The sequence below is a fragment of the Rhineura floridana genome, chromosome 1, assembly GCF_030035675.1.
Source record: "Rhineura floridana isolate rRhiFlo1 chromosome 1, rRhiFlo1.hap2, whole genome shotgun sequence".
In the NCBI taxonomy this organism is placed as follows: domain Eukaryota; kingdom Metazoa; phylum Chordata; class Lepidosauria; order Squamata; family Rhineuridae; genus Rhineura; species Rhineura floridana.
The window spans coordinates 120,756,310-120,778,929 of record NC_084480.1 but is presented as its reverse complement, the minus strand read 5'-3'; the positions used below and the strand labels follow the sequence as shown (position 1 = coordinate 120,778,929).

Here is a 22,620-nt window from a genome sequence, read left to right as displayed (position 1 = left end):
ACACCTCCTTCATCTTGGTCCAATCCCGCTTTCCGTATGATATGTTCTGTGTATAGATTAAACAAACAGGGTGATAAAATACACCCCTGTCTCACACCTTTTCCGATTGGGAGCCAATCGCTTTCTCCATATTCTGTCCTTACAGTAGCCTCTTGTCCAGAGTATAGATTGCGCATCAGGACAATCAAATGCTGTGGCACCCCCAGACTACTTTAAGAGGTATTAAAAATGCCAGGACAAGCAAACACATTTCTAGAAGCTAAAGATGGTTTATTTGGTCAGTCTGCTAATGCTTATCATAAAGTGGGGAGGAGGAATCTTACCTCAATTACTCTTTACATTAGAGCTTCTCAAGACATAGCTTTCTATTTGAAAGCCAAAAATGACTGAAAATTGAATTTCTTGCATTCTGCCTGGTATAAATTAGAAATAAATGGCATTCTAATGGTAGAGATGGCAGTGCTTTATGCAGCGATAACTGCAATTTGTATATGTGAAATTTTATTTTATAATAATAATGGTTTTGTTATGATACGTTTTAAAATAATTTAGCAAAATTTCCAAATAGGACTTAACATGTTTTTCTTGGAATAAAATTGAGAGAATATTTACAAGGTTTCATTCAGAGAGCTTCTCCCCTGTGAACAGAATAACCATCTCTTACTTTGGACCCTGAACATTGCCCTTTAACTCTCTAGTTGTACCATGGAAGGGAAAAGCAACTGTGGCTCCACCAACATATAAATGGAGTTAATGAACTTATTGGGATATAGAAAAGCTGTTTTCCTATGTTTTGTTTATTTTTATTTATTTTTTAAATTTTCCTGTCTTTTGGTCCCCAAAGAGGCCTCCAAGGTGATTTCCAAACTGAAAACACAAAACAAAACTATCGTACAATTAAATATTGTTAAATTGAAACAGTCTATACGTGAATATAATGTGGAAATATATTTCTATAAATACCTGTATATATTAATATACCATATACTATCAATATAGTGTACTGTAAAATTACAGTAAGTGAAATAATTAAAACAGCAGCCTGAAAGGGAAAAGCTGAGTCAGTTTAAGAATACATTGACATGGTAGGAGATTAAAACTGATTATTCCACATGGCAGATTAGAAGAGTCTTTGCTGCCCTCCCAGAACTCATCAGAGAGGGAGCCAACTGAACCTGTTTTAGGAGTTCCACAGCCTCAGTGCTGCCATTGAGAAGGTCCACTCTTGTGCCCCCTCCAGAGGTGGAAGAACAAGGAGCAGGTCCTGGGATGTTGAATGCGGTCCATGAGCAGGTTCATGCAGGTGAAAGAGGTCCTTCAGTTAACCCCAGGCCCAAACCATTTAGTACTTTATAGATAATAACTAACACTTTGAATTACACCAAAACCAAACTGTAAGCCAATGCAAACTGAAAAGAAATGATATAATACATTATGTAGAATGAACATTAGAAACCACTCTGGCTGCAGCATTTTACACCAGCTGCATTATTCTAACTATTAATGAATGAATGTATATCCCACCTTTCCTCCTAAAGGAGCTCAGGGTGGCAAACAGAAACAATAAAATAAAACATCTAAAAATATCTTCAAGGACAACCCTATGTAGAGCACATTGCAGTAGTCCAATCTGAATGTGACCAGGGCATGGCCAGATTTGTGTGATCCAGGAAAGGGTCCAGCTTGGGTACAGGCCAAAGCTAAGCAAAGGCACTCCTGGCCACAGCCATCACCTGGGTTTCTAGGAGCAAGACCCAGGTCCAGGAGCACTCCCAAACTTCAGTTGTTGTATACTACATAATTAGTGAGTCTGTCACTCTGCAGTTAAAGTTATAATTTTCAGATACATTTCCATCCAAAGATCGTCATGTATACAAGTGTGCAAGATACTGTGTTTTAAAACGACGAAACTGACACAGATTTCTCTTTAAAAAAGAGGAATTAGTTTTACATTTGATTTCTATAATTCCTGTAAAAAAGGCCAATGTGCTTAACATCTGTGTTTCCATTAGACAGCCCAGTACAAGGAAAAGATGGGAAAGCATATCCAGCACTCCTCACTTCAAACGTGGTGTTTGCCATGTGCGACAACTGAACTATCATTCCTTGAATGAGCTGAGTGGAGTGTGAAGAGCTAGATGGGAATATGGGAAGTACATACCTAATGGCACCTAATGACCTAGTACTGTGTCTGTACAACAGGGGCAACAGGCTCTTTATGTTCTGTGAGCACTGCATCCACAGTGGATAGGACTGAACCCATTGTATTTAACCATGTACTTTTGTTCTGTTTATTCATACAGAAACAATTACATAAGTCCCCATTGACAATTGTTGTCTGTGGCCCCATGGTATAAGCAAAAAATAAGCTACTATCAGCATGTGTTACTATGTGAATATATAAGTGGGATACTTGTATCCTACATCAACAGAAACTGGTCTTGTGAAAAAGAGATCATCTTGCCAATTTGTATGTCATGCTAATTTATTGTGCAGTTGTTTTCTAAGTAATCAGAAGTGAAGATTCAGGATGGCCTGGTACACTTCATTTTTCCTATGAAAAATCCACCTATTACTTGATATATTTCTAATTTTTGAAGGACTGATACTGAATTTTCATGAATGTTGAATATGACACTTAATCTTGAATGTCATCAAATTTGAATGATACCATATGAGATCCCAGCTTATGGGGTGGTTGTGTCATGTAGTGCTATTGAAAGAAAGGGAGAAGGAAAATGCTTAGCATCCTGGAGATCTATACATCTCAAGGAGAATTACAAGATATAATTAAAACATCTTAAAAACAGCAGATATAATTTTAAAATACAATACAAAGTAGACACCTATGGCAGAGACCCATTTATCCAGCTGGGAAAGCCCATCGGAACCAATTGTTTTTGGAAAGTGCAGATAGTGGGTGCCTGTTGTATCTTGACAAATATGTTATTCCACAGAACAGGGGCAGCTCCACATTACTGTGGAGTGGGCTTCTGATATCTTTGTTACATTGGGACACATCAGGAGGAAGTGCCCCAACTGTTAGGATGGTCAGATGCAAAAGAGGATAGATTTAATAATTGTACAGAATAGGAAATTTCAGCAGAGATAGCTTGCATGACAAGCTACACCAGCTGAAATTTCTATGCAGCTAATAAGGTGCAGTAGCCCTGTCCTCTTTTACATCTGGCTACCCTACTGATTGCAGCCATACACCATTTGTTAATTTTACCATCTGCGTGGTAAAATAATCTGAGTAATATGTTGGGTAGTAATTTATATATTCTAATCAAATGGGCTGGTCTTCTGCTAATAAGCCTCTTCTTGCTCCACACTATTTACACAGAATGTAGTAACATTTGCTGCATTCGCACATAACACTAAGGCATGGTTTGTTTTAACCAAGACTTGTTCACCAAACCATGAGTCATCTCTCAGACAAGCAAACAAACAATGGCTTTTAGCTTGGTTTGCTTTCTCGCTGCTCTTTCCTCTATAGCTTGGCAAGTGTCTGTGATGGGGTGGCCAAACAACCCATAGTTAAGCAAGCCTGGTGCCATAATGCCAAACCACATTTTAAAAAGAAACCATGGTGTGTAAGCCAGCAACTAACCCTGGCTTTTCATCATGCCTGAACACTAACCATGGTTAGTCTGCTGGACAACATTCACATATTCACACAAACCACATTTTGGCTAAACAAACCATGACTTAGCCAGTGACTGGTTCTGCATAATTTTAGAAGTTAGATTCATTTGCAGCATCAGAATTTTAAAGGTTACTAGTGATCTCAATCACTCAATCGCTTTAGATCACCAGGAGTGCCTGAAAATTGTGTCCATATTACTTCAATGTATGATTGTTTGCATTTCCCCCGCCACCATTTATTCATTATAATTATTTCATTTTTCTAAATACTCTTCTTTTAATAAACGCCTTCTCTGAACATTTCTTTTGTTTCCCTCCTTCTCATTATTCTGTCCATATTAGATCTACCTGAGATTTTCCTCAAATATCCCTTTGACAGGCACTCATCTTTTCCTTAGATCATGGATGAGCAACGTTAAGGATAAGCTCTCTTTCTAGAATCCCAAAGAATATTAGCTTAAAATAATGCCAGTTGTATCTGCACCTCAAACTGCTGCCACTACCATTCAGCACGACATGAGAGGAGACATTGTGCAGTACTTTGTACAACTTCAAGAAAGAGCCATGTGTCACAAAACTTCCTTCTTCCAACACCATTTTGAATGCCATACATATGTCAGAACACAATTGTGCTTGAATTCCATATGAATTCCAGAGCTTAGCCGTATAAATAGAAAGCCATGGGCAACCAGCCCATATCATGATATAAATTTCATGAGGAATTTGAGCATCAGTTCAAATCCAATGGAAAAGGGATTGGATTTGAACACGGATTTGAACTTGCATAAATACATCAGTCCTTCTACGATGATGCAAGGTGTAAGATAGTAGGGTAACTGTTGCAGGCATGTAATTGGTATCACTAAAAAGGTCACCAGTTACCATACCAGAAAATGTTATTTACAATTGTTTAAAAAAATCTAAAATTTACTTTAAAATTAAATTAAAATTAACAGGGGAGCACCAACTCCCCTGTTTTTCTGTGTGATCTTTAAAAAACAAAGAATTGAGCAAAAAAGTTAATATTGCAAGGGTGCCCCTTTCTTCACTGTCTTCTCAAGGATTCTTTTAATTATGATTTTGCTCTGTCCCTTCAGCACTGTAAATATCTTGTGGGGGGAGGGATACGTGAACATGGTTTTCCCACAGAATTAGGAAAGCCTTCTAAGCAAGTCTTGTTTTAACAGTTGTTTTAGTACTGTTACGTGATTAGGCCTGTACTGTTATGTGGTCAGGCCTTGCTGACAGATAGCACTATGAAACAGATTTGTCCTTTTGTGAAAAAAAATCACTCTTACTACCTCAAATACCTTACAATTTGTGAACAATGTTAATGTGGGATACTAAGCAAAACCCAGACATTCTTAAATTGGCTATACGTTCTAGCCAGTACAGGAAGGCACAGATAAGGTATATTTTATTTTTATCAGGAAACAGAATCCTAAACCTTTAAGCAATTAAGATTGGCAAATTGTAACAGTAACTTACAAAGCGTACAAAGCCCTATACAGCTCAGGACAAGGATACCTGAAAGACCATCTTACCCCTTATATGCCCAGTCGATCACTGCGCTCTGCAGGTGAGGGCCTCCTGCAGATACCATCTTATCAGGAGGTTTGTTCTGCACAATATAGGAAACTGACATTTAGTGTGGCGGCACCTACCCTGTGGAATTCCCTCTCTTTCAATATTAGGCAGGCGCCATCTCTGCTATCTTTTCGGTGCCTTTTGAAGACTTTCCTCTTTCAAAAGCCTTTTAAGTTGAGACCTTATCCCAGTCTGCATCTGTGTCAGAATTGTTTAATATGTTTTTTAATAATGTTTTTAACCCTTTTTTAAAGTTGTTTTTTAAAAAATGTTTTTAATGTTGTTTCATTTTAATGTATTTTAAGATCTGTTTTTATGATGTTTTAAAGTGTTTTAGTGCTTTGTTTGCTGCCCTGGGCTCCTGCTGAGAGGAAGGGCGGGATACAAATTAAATAAATAAATAAATAAATAAATAAATAAATAACCTTATACCTAAAAGCAAGAGAGAGTATTGTGGAAATGTGCCTGAACTAAGACCATTTTTAGAAGAGAATACATATGAACAATTGAAACAATAGACAAAGAGCAAAATAATGGACCGTTGCTTCTATAATTAGTTTTTAAGTGCTTCCATTAAAACAGAGAGAATAACATCTAAAATTCTATTATTATTAGAGATCTGTAAATTCTCAATTTTGGTAGTCAATGACAAATGCTCATAAACGCAGTTATTAAAGTAAGACTAGAATGTAACAATGGGGAAAGTCACCATGTTTATGAAGAATTTGCCTTAATTTCTTATTATTTTGCACCCCTATTTATCTCATGAGTAATTTTTAAAAGTAATTTAGAACAATTCACCCACACCAAAAATATTAAAAGCATAAATACATCAGTTCTCTTACAATGATGTAGGGTGTACGATAGTTGGGCAACTATCATACTAACCCAGTATTTCTTTGAACTAAAGCTTTATTTCCAGTGCTGGTTACATCTTATATAAATCCCAGCTTCATTGTATTGGTGCTATATGATATACTGCTTTACAGAAGACTTTTCCTTTTGTTTGTTGAATGGATAAAGCTCCCTGACGCAGATGTTTTCTGTGCCTAACCCCTTAAACTTATCACAATTAAATTGTGATGTGTAACTTTGCATTATTCCAATGAGACTTTTGATCTCTGAAAAGGAATGTGGAAAAGGAACTTTGCCCTACAAAATCCATATTTTCTAGAGCAGGCCTAAGTAATGACAGGCTCCCAGGACACTTGGAATAGTCTACTGTTCCCTCTCTTTATTCTGGGTTGGAAACTTAAAAGGAGACATTGGCTGAAAATGGACAATTAGTGATGATTACCCATACCTGAGACTCTGGACCTCATCGCTTACAAACTTGATGGTAGCATTCTGAAGGGACTGAAATGGGGGAGAAGAGAGTACCCAGAGCCAGTGGCCCAGAAACATTGGCTTCATTGAATGGGAAGGAATTATGTGAGGATAAGAAATCAGATATGGTTTCTTACAATGTACTTGGGCTGGAGTCAGCCTTATAGCCAGCCTTCCTTGTTAGGTAGGGCAGCCACATTTCTAGGTGGGTCATTTGGAGAGAGAAGTGAATAGCGCCAGCCAATCCCCCCCAATACTGATGGAGAGGATGTGAGGGCCAGGCCAGGGAAGGCAGTGACCTTCGCCTCATTTCTTCTCCATCCACAGTGTTTGTTAACTTACATGAATGATGTTTGTTGAATTCGCACACTTTTTTGAGATTCCCAGGAATACCAGACTCAAAAGCTTGACTTTGCCTATATCTACAGTCCTCTTTCACCTGTTGTCTGTCCTGATTCTTCATGAATTGAACTACTTTAGTAATGACAGTCAGCTCCTGAGCTTGGCTTTGATGCTGCATTAGGTATCTCAGATTTAGATTCCACCTGAAAAACGAGGCTTCCTATACTAGAAGTTTAGGGAAGGGCAGAGAGAAAATAAATACTATGGAGTGTTTGTTCTTCCTTGATAGTCCCTCCTTCTAGTGTTGTTCCTGACCTTTAGTTTTTCTTTCCTGTTGGACAATTAAGGGATTTTTTTTTAACTGGCAGTATATAAAGGACTAACTGGGCAATTGGAAACTATTTATGGAAAGCAGTTGGATTTTTCCCCAGTTGCTGGGTTGATTTTTCTGTTCAGAAACCCTGAAAATGCCTCATGCTGAGCTAAACATATTTGAAAAATCAGAAGTTAGGCCTGAGTTATAACCTAGGTGGCCCACCAGCCAGCTAGCTAACTGTATACACAGCAATATTTCTAATCCTCTAGGGCTGTTTTCATCCTTTGCTATCAAGTACTCAAGAAAAAGAAGAAAAAATAGCCATTATGATTGTAAGTGTAGTGAGTAAAGAGTGACTTAGGGTAGCCATTTTTTTCAGATCACTTTAAATTATCTCTTTATTTCACTCTGTAGCAAGAAGCACCCAATCCTTCCTGCTCTACTCATTATAATAACTGCAGGATGAAGAAACACTTACTTCTTCCTGCAGGCAAACAAACCTGCTTCTTTATTGCTGTCCAGGTAGAGAATGCAACTGAAACTGAAAAGCAGAGCAAAGGAAAGTCTAAGGGGTGGAGTCTAACCCTAACCCATAATACAAAGTTCTAATATTTAACCCTTCAAGGGTCATGTTGTAAACAGGCTGTTTTTGTTTGGTTTTTGTTTTTTTAGGGTCACTTAAGTAATTATAGGTGATTGTGATGTAAAATCCATCATCAGTCAGGGATAGCCTTGAGTAAGCAGAGGTTCTTTTAGATGTGGCTTCTGTTGTGCACGGCCTGCCTTATTCACTGATTTTTTTAGAAAGTCTTATTCTTAAATTGCTCCTGTTCTTAAAACAAGCTCATTCTTTAAATGGAGGTTGCCATTGTCTATCCATGTCACAAATTAAAAAGATAATTTCCCCAAAAAAATCCAGGGTGGGAGGAGGACAAAGTACAGCTCTAGAGGAGGCAGTGCAGCTAGCTGGAGCCTGTGCAAAGTTTGCAAATGATGAGCCCATATCACTCATGTTACCATGTAGTTCCTTGGACACTCCTGGAGCAACATGGAGCTTGATCAGTCGGGGTGGAGGATGATTCTAAGATCATTTCAGTAATCCTTTGATAGCTTTCAAAAGGATTAGATGAATTCATATAGGATGGTTCTTATCATTGCCTGTTAGTCAAGATACCTGAATCAAAGTTCCATGATTGGAGCCAGTATATTTCTGAGTGCCAGATACTGTATGGCAATGTTAAAGGGTGGCCATCACCATTATGTCCTGCTTGTGAACTTCAAGTTCATGTTTCTGGCTGACACTCCTGGGTCCAGCAAGCCAGTTCTTATCTCTTGTCTCTGCACTGCCATATTACTGTTTTGCATGAATCTACAGCTATTTCAATGCCTCACAGCATTATCAAAAGTACACAGATGTTATAGGAGGGCAGTATTGTAAATAGAACCAGCGTCTACTAGTCTTCCCGTCCACTTTGGGGCTCAGCAGGCCTCAGAAATCAGGCTAAAGGCAGAAAAGAATGTAATTTTGAATGCAAATCAGCTGTCCAAATTACATGGTCTTATAGTGCAATCTTATACATGTTTACACAGAAGTAAGTCCTAGTGATTTCAGTGATGCTTACTTCCATAAGTAGTTATAGGATTGCAGCCTTAAAAATGTCTTTTTCATATATATTATAATTTTTTTAAAAAAAGAATGCAGTGGGAACTTAGAAACACAAATAAAGCAACAGTAAGCAATAAATAAATCTGGTTGTTCCCATTTATTGTACACTTTGCATGAAAAACAAAAAGAAAAGATTTTGTGTGTGATATGAAAATATATCACACAAACAGCCACATCCTAAATTAAATCATTAAATTCATTTCTTACCCAACATTTTCATCTGGCTTCATACATATCCCAGTGAACACTATATAGGCTTTTGTAGGAACACACTCATTATCTTGAGCATGTTGCAGACTGTTGATGCTAAATAAATGTTAAATTTAAAACATAAAATTGTAGGTTACAAACGAAGATTCTCAGAAAGTAACATTGGGTTCGTTTATATTTTACCTAAGGGGCATGAGAGCTGCTTCTCTATGGCTTCTTCACATTCCTCTCTGGTAACATGTATTCCAGGGCGCTTCCAGACTGCTGCTATTTTAGGGTAGGATTTAATTGTATACCGGCAAATTCAGGTTACACAATTATAGCTGTTGGGGAGGTTTTATATAACAAACCTACTTCTCCAAAAGATCAGACTTTTTGCGATAAGGAAAGTGACTGGGAAGTATGGAATAAAACTTACTTTCATGCAATTTAATATAACCTCCCCTCAAACAAATCAGAATAAATGTTCATTAAATAGCCAATATTGTCTAATCTCCCTGCAAAAAAATCAGGATGAATGCGCAATAAACTGGTGATGTGACATCACCCTCAGAATAATGTCAGTAGGACGGACCAATGTTGTAGTTTCTTTTTGCACAAGCATTATCCTCCTTTTTGGCCAAGATACATTTGGGTGATAAGGAACCACTTCACTGAGCCCATTTACATGATGCCTGAATCTACATTTTACTGGAGGGATGCTGCCATCTTACAGAGATAAAATATAACCACTTTTTATTACATTTCATTATGTTATATAAATATAAAAAAGTACATTGTGTAGCATAACCCAAGAAAGGAAAATGTCATTTCCCAGCGGCACTCGAAAAGTTACTGTCCTCTGAGTTGCTGGTGTATACAACAACATTTTGTCTTCAAACCATCCTGCACAAGATGCTTATATTAACTGCAGAAGCGATTCTCATGAAAAACAACTATGCGTCATTTTAACAAGCCAATATTTGCCTATTCTGCAGAAAGATTATTGCTGTGAATCTTATTAAGAATGTGTGAAAGCATGTAGATTATTTCGAATGCCTGCTGGTTCCTTATCTCTGTGTCTTTTATTATAATGTTGTAGAGCTTGGATCATATGGAAAGCTAAAATATTATGACACAATGACTGAAGAAGGTAAGAAATATTTTAGAATTCTTGTGTCAGGATTTTTTTACTCTTTTTTTAAAACTATGAAAAATCACGTGTGGTTACTTTTTTTCTTCTTTTTGAGGTTTTTTCATTCCTCTCTGCATGATTTCACTGACATAGTGTGATGTGCTACCATACTTCTTAACATTTTTACCAACTTACGTTTGTGACATTTGCAAAATCCGTTTTGCTTTAACATAGCACTCGCTTTCACTAATAACACACTGTATGTGGACTTTAAAAACGTCATTCTTCATGCAATCTTATACATATCTATACAGAAGTAAGCCCCACTGAATTCATTGTGACCTGCTCTTAGGTAAATGTGTATAAGACTGAAGCCTAAATGTACTTGTATTTTTTAATGTAAGATTCAGGAAGAAGAATTGTTAATTACATTTTTCATTTCTGATACAGAAAGGCTAAAATATGACATTTTGATTTTGATAACATTATGTATACATTGTTCAAAGTTTCAAATACCTAGTAAATTAATGTGAGTGTTTCACTGAGGTGAGGTAATGTTGTGCAATCCACATGATAAGTAAGATAAAGTTGACAAGTGTGACCAGTTTAAAAAATGTAAACTATGTCTGATAAGCAGTTTGCTCAATCTTGTAAGTACATGCCATATTTTCCCCAAGTATCTGATATGTGAATGGAGATGGGTGAAATTACTGTCCTCTGCTCCCACTGCTGGACTCAGGTTAGAACTGCATGTGAGGTTCTCAACCTCACTTTTCTCTTATAATTCTCATGCAGGGAAGAGGCATTTGCAAGGAAGAACAAGTGGCAGGATGAGAGCTGCTTTACTCCTCCAGTTGTTCTCCTAGTCATTGTTTTTACTGCTTCCTCCCAGCGAAGCTCTGAGACCAGAAGAAAATGAAATGGCTTTTTGTAGGGAGAATGACCCTGTCCCTTAGTTCATGTTGACCAGACAACATGTGTCTAGGAAACACTTATTAGCTGATATAACATGCCAAGTTCCACCTTTGGGAGTTGCAAGAAAAGATGACTATGTGCCATTTTAGCTGTAAAGTTATGCATGCAGTCATGTAATGTAATGTGGTTTGGTGCTGAAAATGGATCTGAAACAGGAAGTTATCTGCTACAAAGTATTACCTTTGTTGGTAGAGGGCTGGATAGCAAAATTGTTTTTAAAAAGTTTGTGCTTAGCAGCTGTACTTAGAACTTATTCTTCCTTGGGATTATTTTATAACTATAAAAATAATGTTATATAAAGCATTTTAAAGAGCAGGTGGAGATATAGATATAGACATATCAATGTCAAATTAGTTCCATCTCCATGGAAAACTAATAAAGAATGCCCCTTTCTCTCTCCTCACCAATTCTCAGAAATGTTCTTGACATACATCACTCTTGCTTTTCTATCTTTGTATGCAGAAGGTTGCATTGGCCTGCTTGGCTTTTGTGGGCTTGAAGCTTAGCTCTGGTTGAGACAGCTGTTTGCAGCACTGCAGCGATTTCTGATGAGAGAAGCAAAGACATTTGCCTTCCAGGCAACTTGTAGCACATTACTCCCAAATGGGATGTTTTCATGTCCTTTAAGCTCCTAGGGTTCCAGTACAGTGAGAAAGGTCTGTTGCATGATTGTGGCTAGCCTTCCAAATGTTGTTGGACTCCAAATCCCATCATCCCTAACCAGTATGGCCAGTGATCAGGGAAGGTGAGACTAACACTACCAGGTTCCCCTTCCCTGGTCTATTGAATGTCATGCAAACGGACTGAAATTGAGGCTATTCTCCTCATGGCCCTGCCCCTGACTGTCAGTGCAAGGCTTTATGACATACTTCCACTGTCTTCGTTTGGGGACGGTAGCAACTGCCTGTACATGAATCCCAGTGGCTGCAAGAGGAACAGGTGTGATTTTGCACCATTGCCCAGCTATAGGACCAGACTATAAATATGCTTTCCTGCAGTTTTAACAAAGTGCTTTGTGTACATGTACCAGTGCCTCCATAATAGATATGCATCCATTTTCCTACGCATATCCAGAAGTGTAGTCTTTTTACTGTGCTTTGCATTTTCCACTGCATTAGAATAAAGTAAGCAACGAATATATGATATCTCATTACTTGTTTCTTCATCTGTCTTCTTTGTAACAACTCTTTAAATAGTCTGACTTTCCTTTCTTGAAGCTTAATTTTTGTCCACCCATTGAACAAATATGCTGTTGCATTATGTTGTATTAAATACTCCTGTTTTCCAGCTGTGCCATGTGTATCAAATACATCATTTTGTGTAAAACCAATAGCAACTTTAAAATATATAAATCTGAAATTGCAATTTTAAAATAACAGATTTTTTTCTGTATGGATGCATTCAGCCTGCAGCTAGAAAGACCAACTGTACTGATGTCCATCAATTTTCATGGATAGCTTTTATTTGATAATTTGATTATATCTAAGCTTTATGCCTTCATAGATGGCTGCTCCTCTTGTCCCAGTTTGCGTTGCTTCACTGCATCCAGCTGTCCTCTGTGCTCCAAAAACCTTTCAGAAGACCTCAAAGATTACATTTTTAGAAACTGATCTGAGCTCAATAAGGTCAATTGAAAAAAAGAAGGGCAAAAACCATTGTCATCTGTGACTCAGAAATGTAATGAAAAGGGAAACAGAAAAGCATTTCTCTTCTGTTTCTCTCCCACACAAATATTCACTATTCCCCCTACCTATTACCTTCCATTATGTTTTAGCTATATCCTTAAATCACTCCACTACTAATTTAAAAGTATTTTTTTAGCCCAAGAAGAGAGAGGTGCACACTGTGCAGATCCCAATTATAGCTGGAAACACAACTCTTTCTCCCAAAGAGTTGAAGACAGCTTGAAAGAAGGATCGCTTCTTTATGGTGCATACATTCATTTTTCCCTTCACCTCTTGAACACAGGCTTTGCATTGTTTAAAAAATGTGCAAAAGCTTTTTGTATAAAGACAACACTACAACAAAGCAAATACGTGTATATACCATGGGAAGTATCCTAGTCTGTGCAAAAGACAGTTTCTCCTATTCAGATAAAATTGAAAAGTGTGGTTTGCTGCAATTTGAAGCATCTCCTCTCCTCTATCGAGTATGCAGAGCTTGGAAGATTATTTTTTAAAAGGAAGGAATAAATTACCATTACAATTACAATTGTTATGAAAGGAATTGATTACTGTTACTCAAAAGTAATCACTACAATTACACTTAAGTTACTTTTAAAAACCTAGAGTGCCTACAAGGTGCTGGCCTTGGCTGCTGCACACCTAAGTCACCTAAAACAACATTAAAAATAAACACACACATACAGAGGTAGTAGAATAATGCTTTTTATCCATAAGGTAGCAGCGGTGGTCTCTCCACTGGCAAGGGAGGTGGGGAGGGAGGCAGAGGCCACTGCCCAGATCTTTGCATGTCAGACCAAGTGCAACCCCCTCACACACACTCTCAGCCAGCAAGCATAATCTCTCTCATTTAACCACCTCCCGGACCCTGCCCTGCCACCAACTAAGGGACACCCACCCAAGCAAACATTTTCCCCTGAGATGCAAAAAAGTTAAAATACTGCAAATGCAGCAAATGCAGCAAAGTACCCAGGAAGGGTGGCGGAGGCATCTTTGTGTGCCAAGTGCAAACACATACACATCATCTTTCACCTCCACAGTTCTTTATCTCCATTCTTCTGCTGCTGCCTCTTCCTTTATCCATGTTCTTGCCCTCCGGCTCCTTTCTCCCTCCACTCCATTCTTCTCCACCAACGTCCATTTTTTTAAACAATTGTTTTCTCCACCCCGTCTCACTCTCCACCTCCTCCCTCGTTGCCTCCTACCCACCCACAGAGCATGAGGGAAGAGCGACGCTGCACAGAAGCCCAGTTTGAGGCACATGACTTTCATCCACAAATCAGAGGAGCAGAAGACTTCCCCTGCTCCCCCCCCAACTATTGCCCCAAAGTAATTCTGGAAACATTACAATTACTCCACAAAAGTAGTAAAATTACTCCTAGTTCTATTACAATCAAAATGTAAAGGAATTACCCACTCGTTCCTCAAAAAAGTAATGAATTACAAGTAATTCATTTTTGTAACAAATTACTTCCAAGCCCTGGGAGTATGAAGGAGGGAAAAGGAGAAACGGGCACACACAAGCACACAGTCTTGTTCCTGATTCTCCAAATTATGTCAGGCACTGGGCCATGGTGTTTATCAAGCCAATTCCTGCTGACTGTTCAGCACCAAAATGGAGGAAATAAATTAAGGCATATTTAGATTACACAAAGTTAATGCTGTTATTCTTTGAGTTACAGAAAGGTGGTCTTGGGTTTATACAGCATATGTTTTATCAGCTGTATTATATGGTTTGTGTTTTAATGTGTGATACATATTTTAAAACCACTGCCTTCAGACTTTCAGTGGAAGGAAATCTAAAAACGTTTTAATGAATTCATTAATAATACCCACTGGTGTATGAGTGGACTTCTCCTTTCTTTCCTTTTCCCAGCAGCCCCCCATGAACCCCCAAATCTGGTACATTGGGTGGGGGGATCTTCTGGAACAGATTCTGGTGACATGGGAGGAGCTACAAGGGAGGAGAGGAAAGGGGAGTTCTGTTGCGCAAGAAGTCCATTGCTCAGTCAGATGGACATTATTGGATGTCACCCATATAATGACAAGGCAAGCTCTAGCATGTGGATCCTTATGCCACAATAAATGTGTTAGCTTTTAGGCTGCCACAGGCCTCTTAGGGTACAATCCACTTAATTGAGATTTCAGAGTAAACACACGCAGGATTGAGCAATAAGTTGTTACTGCAGACAAACAAAATTGCCCTTCTGGAATTTGTCTCCTAGGAATGCAGAAAAGCATAGCAGTCATTCTATTTATAAAAGCTGGTGTTAATTCTGCTAGGTTTCTTCATTTAGCATTAATTGAAAACAAATCAATGTGCCCCGTTTGTCAAAAGTGCTGTCTTGCAATGTTGTAGAAGCTTTGGACACACACACATACACACACACACAAACACATGTCCCCAAGCTAACTTTTCAAATTAGAAGAAATCAGTGCAGCTTTCACTGTGTAAAAAGCTGAGGCAGCGACTGGAAAATCTACCTCCACAAATAGCTGTGCTTTAACAGTGGTGTTGTTTTCTTTCAGGAAAATTCAAAGAAAGGGCATCTATTCTTCATAAGATGGCCAAAAAGTGCCAGGTGGAGGATGGTGAAAAACGGAATGGAAGTGCTAATCATGCTGGTAGGTATAGGAGTATAGCACAGCTTATTGCCTTTTTAAAAAATTATTTCATTTTCAGATATATGAAATGCTTTCCTTAAGAAAATACTGCATTTCAAAATCCTATGACACCTTTGCTATATATGTTTAGTGTAGTTGCAAAATAGTATGTGTCTTTTTGTGGCACATATGTGGATGCAAAGAAACTTGTGTCTGTATTGCAAAATGTGAGTAGGTATGGTATTCTCATCCATCTTGCAATGCAGATATGCTTCTCTATCAACTGTTGTTGGCTTCTTCGTGTATGCAGTGCTACTGTATCTGCCAGAATTAAAACAGAAGTGAAGAACAAGCTTTCATTTTGCAACATCTTTTTCACTTTTAATTTTATTTAAGCTTAGAGTGTTTTTAGTGTTTTGTTTGCCACCCTAGGCTCCTTCTGGGAGGAAAAGTGGGATATAAATTAATTAAATAAATAAATAATAGATCAATGTGGGGAACCTCCAACCCACAGGCCTAATTAGGCCCATCAGGGATCCTAATCGGGCTTACAAGGCCATTTTCCCAAATCCCACCCACCTGTCATATGTGACATCAGGTGTGAGGCAGGTAAAGATGTGGCTGTAAAAGAATAACTTGGAACCTACAGTGCACACCCAATTGTCCCTTGGCAAGCAGGGCTTGCTGTCAGCTTTGATTAGCTGATCAGCACTGATAGTGAGTCCCTTTGAAGATATCACCTTTGAAGATGTCATAATAACATCAGCTGATTCACAGATGGGCAGTCCCACCCACCTGCCAAAATGGCCTGTGTGGAGGGGAGAGATCCAATTCCCCACCCCTGACTTAGATGATCTCCTTTAATCACATAAGCCAATGGTGGCCAACCAATTGGCTCATTTGCAATCCATCAGTTGATATGCATGTGTGTGTGTCACCAGTTGAGGGACAATGCACATCCCTTATCCACATCATGGATAAGGAGAAGCATTGCCCTTCACTCCACTGGGGTAAGAATCCCAGAGCATTGCTGACTCTTCCCCTCTAGCAACATAAATGCCCACGTATAGGCTAGCAGCAAGTCACATAACTCCTCTCCTCTGCCAATTCAATCCCTGAGCAGTTTCTCTCAAGGTCCTAGGAGGTGGCTGTGTTTGTAAGAGAAAATTCCAAGAAAGATTCATGATAAGAGATTCCCTCTGGGTGAGCAGCTATGTAAAATAAGGTTTGAGTGATTAATCAATTGCCATAGAGTAAAGATATTGAAGTAAAGAAGGTAACGTTTAGAAAGATATTGCTTTAAACTTGTTTGCATTTAGTCTGATTCTTATTTAAACACCAGAGGAACTTCCGGTCGCCATTTCAGCTGGTAAGACGCTTCTCCTTCTCTTGCTGCATGCTCCTTATCACTAAACAACTAAATAACTACTTAGAAGCTCTAAAAAGATAAACGAATACACTTAAGTCATTCTAATGAATGCCAGCTTAAAATAGCTAGAAACAGCAACAGGACACCTAACTTTTTACGACGGGGAGCCCTCCTACTACTTCTGGGCAGCGTAATCGGCAAGGCTGTAAATCTTCCAGTCGTACTAATCAGCTAATAAAAACAAATGACCCTTTTACAGGGGAATTCGCCAGAACAGGGCCCGAGGCAAGAGTTTGTCAATCACCCACCTAAAGCGCAAACAAAAATCACAAGCTTCTTTTCTACCAAAAGCAACTCTGCAAACCCTACAGCTTATTTTCAACAAGGGCTAAGAGCCTCTTCAGCACCGGAAATGAACCACGAGTGGTCTCTCTCCCATGAGATTTTTACTAAACATTATCCGATGAACCAAGCAGCTAAAAGTTTAGCTGAAGAACTAATGGATGCGGGTTTTAATGCAGACCTGAACTCAGTATGTGAAGGCTTCCCCTCGGAAATCCTAACTATAGATTCTTACCAAGCATTGGAGGAATACCAGACGCCCTCTGGTGTAGGGAACTCAAAAAAGCCTACATGCTTGGAAGATTCATTTTTAAAAAAGACATATGGACATACTAGAAGAATTCAAACTGCTCAAAACTTATATTACAGAAACCAATAAGTTACTCAATACATTGGTACAAGCAATTGGACCAGTGTTAGGCAACAACCAGAAAGAGCCCAATCTCACCAGAAATGACAAACACGACTGCAAAACCAAAGCTAACCTAACTAATAGGACTCCTGCGATACACACAGGCATCACATCACTCAAAAAACCCAAAAATATCAAGAATCTTAAGCAAAAAAAATCTACGAATTTTAACTACAAACCATTATTTCGTCTGCTAGATAAGCAAACAACTCTGAATCAAACTAAACAGAAATACAAACACAACGGCCCTCCCGCTGGACAAGACCCCAAACAACCCCAAATAGTACACGATACCAAAGTCATAGACGGTGAAGCAGTACTCTCCATATCAGAAGACAAGGATATACCACCAACCTCGACTCTGCCAGTAGATAGCAGATCAAACTCATTTCTAAACTGCCCACACATGTATCCGTGGGATTTAGTACTCCAGCCTTCCAAGTTGGTAATCTCCTATAATCACTTTAATTGTGGGTACACGCCTCAATATCCAAGTATCCCCTTTTTGGACAAATGTTTTGGAAGAGCGCTACAAATAAGATCTCGGACGAATTTTATTAAATCACTGCTGAACATCTCCACAAGCCCTTATAAGTGCCGCCTAATTGTCACCCTTCATTCACACCAATATGCCAACCAAATCTATAGAGTAAGAGACATTCTTTTAAAGGACGAGGATATAACTCTACAAAGATATTATATCAACACAGCTCAACCAGGGCCATTGGTGGCCATCTGTGTTCCTGTTTCCTGCCGGGAAAAACAGACTACAGAAGAATCTGATCTAATTGGCAGTTCCCATCATTCTATGGAGACATCTTCTGACACATCTACTTATTACTCTAGAAATGACGCAGCTCCCAAAACTGCACTAAGTTGCCTGGAAGAACTGGAACCGGAGGAATCCCAGCTTACAGATTTGTATACTCAACTTCCAAACACAGAGCGTTCAATTTTTATAAACAAACTTTATAAACTGATTGACCACCTTAAAACAACTGCAATGGAAGCAGACCACCTCCAGAAGATCTCAGAAATAAGATCACATGGAGAGAAATATTTTAACACCTCTTCATCTGATTTGAGAAATTCCCCACCTTGTACCTCTAATAAAACAAGAACGAGTACACTAATCAAACCCATAATGGTGGGTGACAAATGGGACAAGGCGAGATTTTTATACCCGGCAGAACTCGGCTGTCCCTCCTGTCCATCCGACTATATACAAAGGGTTGCTAACTCTAGATGGCCCATCATAAACAAAGATAATCCTGCTGACATCTCAGACTCCAACGAGGAACTGAACTGATATCACACCTATAGTACAAGTGAAGGCCAAGGGAACAAACTCAACTTTCTGTCCCCACCACTATCACACTCTATACCTCCTTCTACAAACAAAGAGGGCTTCTGCCTCCTCTCTTGGAATATCTCTGGATGGACTTCCAAATCAAATGACTTAGAATTCCTTAACTACATCAACAAATACGATATAATAGCCATACAAGAGACTTGGTCAAATTCTACCTTCTCACTCAACAGCTACTCTTCCTATCACCTTCCAGCTACACCTCCAGACAATAACAAAGGCAGAGCTAAAGGGGGACTAGCAATCCTTCTTTCTACTTCGATGGCGGTATCCCACACGAAATTACATTCTCTGGACAGTATAGCTATGGCAATACTTTTATGCTTTAAATCAATAACCATACTGATGATCAACATTTATATCCCTCCGTCTACTACGAGGAGACACTTGGATACCCTCTGGGAAGCACTTGATAAATATATATCAAATTTCGAATACACCTACCCTAATGAGGAACTTATTTTGACTGGAGACTTCAATGCTAGGACTGGAGCCACTTTGAACTCCCTTTTTGCCTCAAAATTATGGAAAGGAGAAAAATCCGATCATTACCTCCCCTCCCATGACAGAATTTCGAAGGATGCCAAAATTAACTATGGGGGAATCTGCTTGACGCGTTTTTTAGGTAGTCGCGAGATGATGATATTAAATGGTTGTAAACTACTAAATGATAACGGGGAATTCACTTTCATCTCCAACCGTGGGAGCAATACAATTGATTATGTAATAATAACAAACCGTCTTTTGAGGGCAATCACTAAATTTAAAGTAGGAACCAAACTAAATAGTGATCATCTCCCTCTTACTATAACATGCTACATTCCCAAACCAACTCATTTAACATCAGAATACCATCATTCCCTTAATAGTGCCTACCTTGTTCATAAAAAAACAATTTGGACTGAACTTCTATGTTCAAAACTAGTAATCCATTTTAAGTCCACAGAAGCTGTGAATATACGTGAAAGGATATCACAGGATTCTGATGTGTATACATGTCTTTCCAACTATAGGCAATTAATCCTTTATATAGTCTCCATACTCACCCCAAAAACATCTAAAGTCAGGCAAACCCTAAGCTCCAACCGAAAGTGGTTTGACAAAGAATGCCTAGAACTTAAACGTCAGCTTAGGTGTATATACTTACAATACCGATACTCCAACACTAAGTCTCTCCCCGAGGCTTACTACGTAACCAAAAGGAAATATAAGTTAACCCTAAGTATTAAGAAATAACAGGCCACCCAGGAAGAATGGAAACTTCTTATAAACGTAGCGAGATCTAAAAATACAAAAAAATTCTGGTCCATTATTTCTGCTTCCTGGAAATCCACACCTTACTTTTCTTGTAACATCTCCCCCCAAAGATGGGAGCACTACTTTATGCAACTCTATCGAACTGAATCCTCCCAATCTACACATACTACTTCTTCTTTAGTTTTCTCCGACCTTCCTCAATGGCCACCTCCCAATCAAGAGGAAATAATTGAACTGATTGCCAGGCTAAAACCATCAAAGGCCCCTGGCCCTGACAATATCCCCCCCGAACTTTTGAAAAACTTCTCGGATTGGTGGGCCCCGATTTTGGTAAACATCTTTACCCACATAAATAATACTGGTATTTTTCCAGAGGCCTGGTCAGAAGCAATAGTTGTGCCAATACACAAAAAAGGAGACAAAGAGGATCTGGCGAATTACAGGCCTATTAGTTTACTCTCCATAATTGGCAAATTATATACATCGTACTTAAAGATAAAACTAAACAACTGGCTAGAAGAAGAAAGTATATTAGGAGACGAACAAGCTGGATTTAGGAAAGGACATTCTGCACTAGACCACTGCCTCCTTTTAACCCATCTCGCATCGAAGTATATGAAACCTAGGGGTAACGGACTGTACATAGCATTTATAGACCTGAAATCTGCTTTCGACACTATCCCTAGAGACCTCCTCTGGAATAAATTAGCACAATCTTCCATAGATAAAATATTACTATTTTTAATCTATAATTTACATCAAGGTACCTCGTTTCAAGTTCGCTGTGGAAAGGAGGGAGGTCTAACGAACCCAATTTATACTAACAAAGGGGTAAGACAAGGTTGCACCCTAGCCCCTCTCCTTTTTAATTTATTTTTAAATGACCTTAACCCATTGTGCTTGTCTAGGGAGTACCACCTCCCAAAAATTGGGAACCAATCCTGCCCTCTCCTCCTATATGCCGATGATGCGGTTCTTTTATCCCTTTCAAAGATCGGACTCAAAAGGTTAATACGCACTTTCATGACTTACTGCACCTCGAACCGCCTAATAATCAACTGTCAAAAAACCAAAATTCTAGTTTTTTCAAGATGTCGAAATGTAGGCACTTGGATGGTTAATGGGCAGTAGATTTCCCTAGTTTCCCAATACAAATACTTGGGTATCATTTTCCACTCATCTTTGAAATGGGTCATACATATAAAAGCCGCTGTTGCACTTGTGCGCAACAACGTTAAAAAACTTCTACGTTTTTTTTACCATAAAGGGGGGAGGTATCTGCCGGCAGCAATCCAGATATTCCAACTGAAAATTATACCACAACTATTATTCGGTGTGCAAATTTGGGTTCAGGCATTCAATAAATCAGTAGAATCTGTCCTATCTTCCTTTCTGCGCCAAATTATGGGTTTACCAAGATGTGCTCCGGCAGCGGCCCTCAGACTAGAAGCTGGCCTGCCTGATGGCATGCCAAGCGTGGCTGCTTGCCCTAAAATATTGGACCAAAGTTTCTTATGAACCCCCCCCTGGGTTATCTAGCACACATGTGGAACAATACCCATATTTCCTGTTGGAATAACAACATTAGGAATAAACTTTCCCAGATTGGTCTATCCTATGACTATCTGTCATCTCAAACCTTTTCCTCGGCCAGAATATCCATTTGCAACCGTCTTAATGATATCGACTTCCAAATTGCCAACAACGAGGCCACCAAAACTTGCTCTCCAGCATATTTTAAACTGGATTTCAAATTTCATAAGCAGGCTCCCTACCTAGATTACCTTGAAGTACCCAATCTCCGTCTGGCCTTCACAAGGGCCAGATTTAATTCTCTTAATTCTGCACTTTTGACAGGGAGATACAAGGGGATTCCCCCTGACCGTCGCTTATGCCCTTGCGAATCTGGCGGTATTGAAACACTTGAACATGTTATATTATTGTGTCCTATGTATAAATATATACGTCATAATTTTTTTAAAAAAACAATGGAAACTGTCTCCTGGATGTCGCCTGATAATAAAATACGTTACCTCATTTCAGGCACTAACAGGGGAATAACAAATGGAGTTGCTAAATTCCTGCATGCTGCACAAAGTTTATGCTCTAAAGTTCATCCTGAGTAACCAGTATATCACTTTAGCTGTTTAAGATATACCTTCCTTTTAAAGTTCTTTGTTAACCTTTTTTTACCCTTTTGTAATGTTGTATTCTATGACGGGTCATTGACCACAAATAAAGAAATGTAAAAATGTAATGTTTAAACACCATTGGCTTCAGTAGGTTTAAGCTGGACTGGTTTTGTTGTCACTTTTAAATGAGCTGATTAAATACCAAATGAGCAGATTAAATACCTATGCTTAAATGTTAAATGAATTTGCTGTATTAGTGTGATAGAAGT

At 38.8% G+C, this 22,620-nt stretch overlaps 1 protein-coding gene across 1 annotated transcript in view; it reads left to right on the top strand.

Moving 5' to 3' along the window:
* Positions 1 to 22,620, top strand: part of SLC24A2 (solute carrier family 24 member 2) — a 121,678-nt gene that overhangs the window by 69,833 nt on the left and 29,225 nt on the right. The window contains exon 5 of the mRNA XM_061609513.1: positions 15,396 to 15,491. Within this exon, the coding sequence (XP_061465497.1) occupies positions 15,396 to 15,491 (96 nt within the window). The remainder of the gene's footprint in view (positions 1 to 15,395; positions 15,492 to 22,620) is intronic.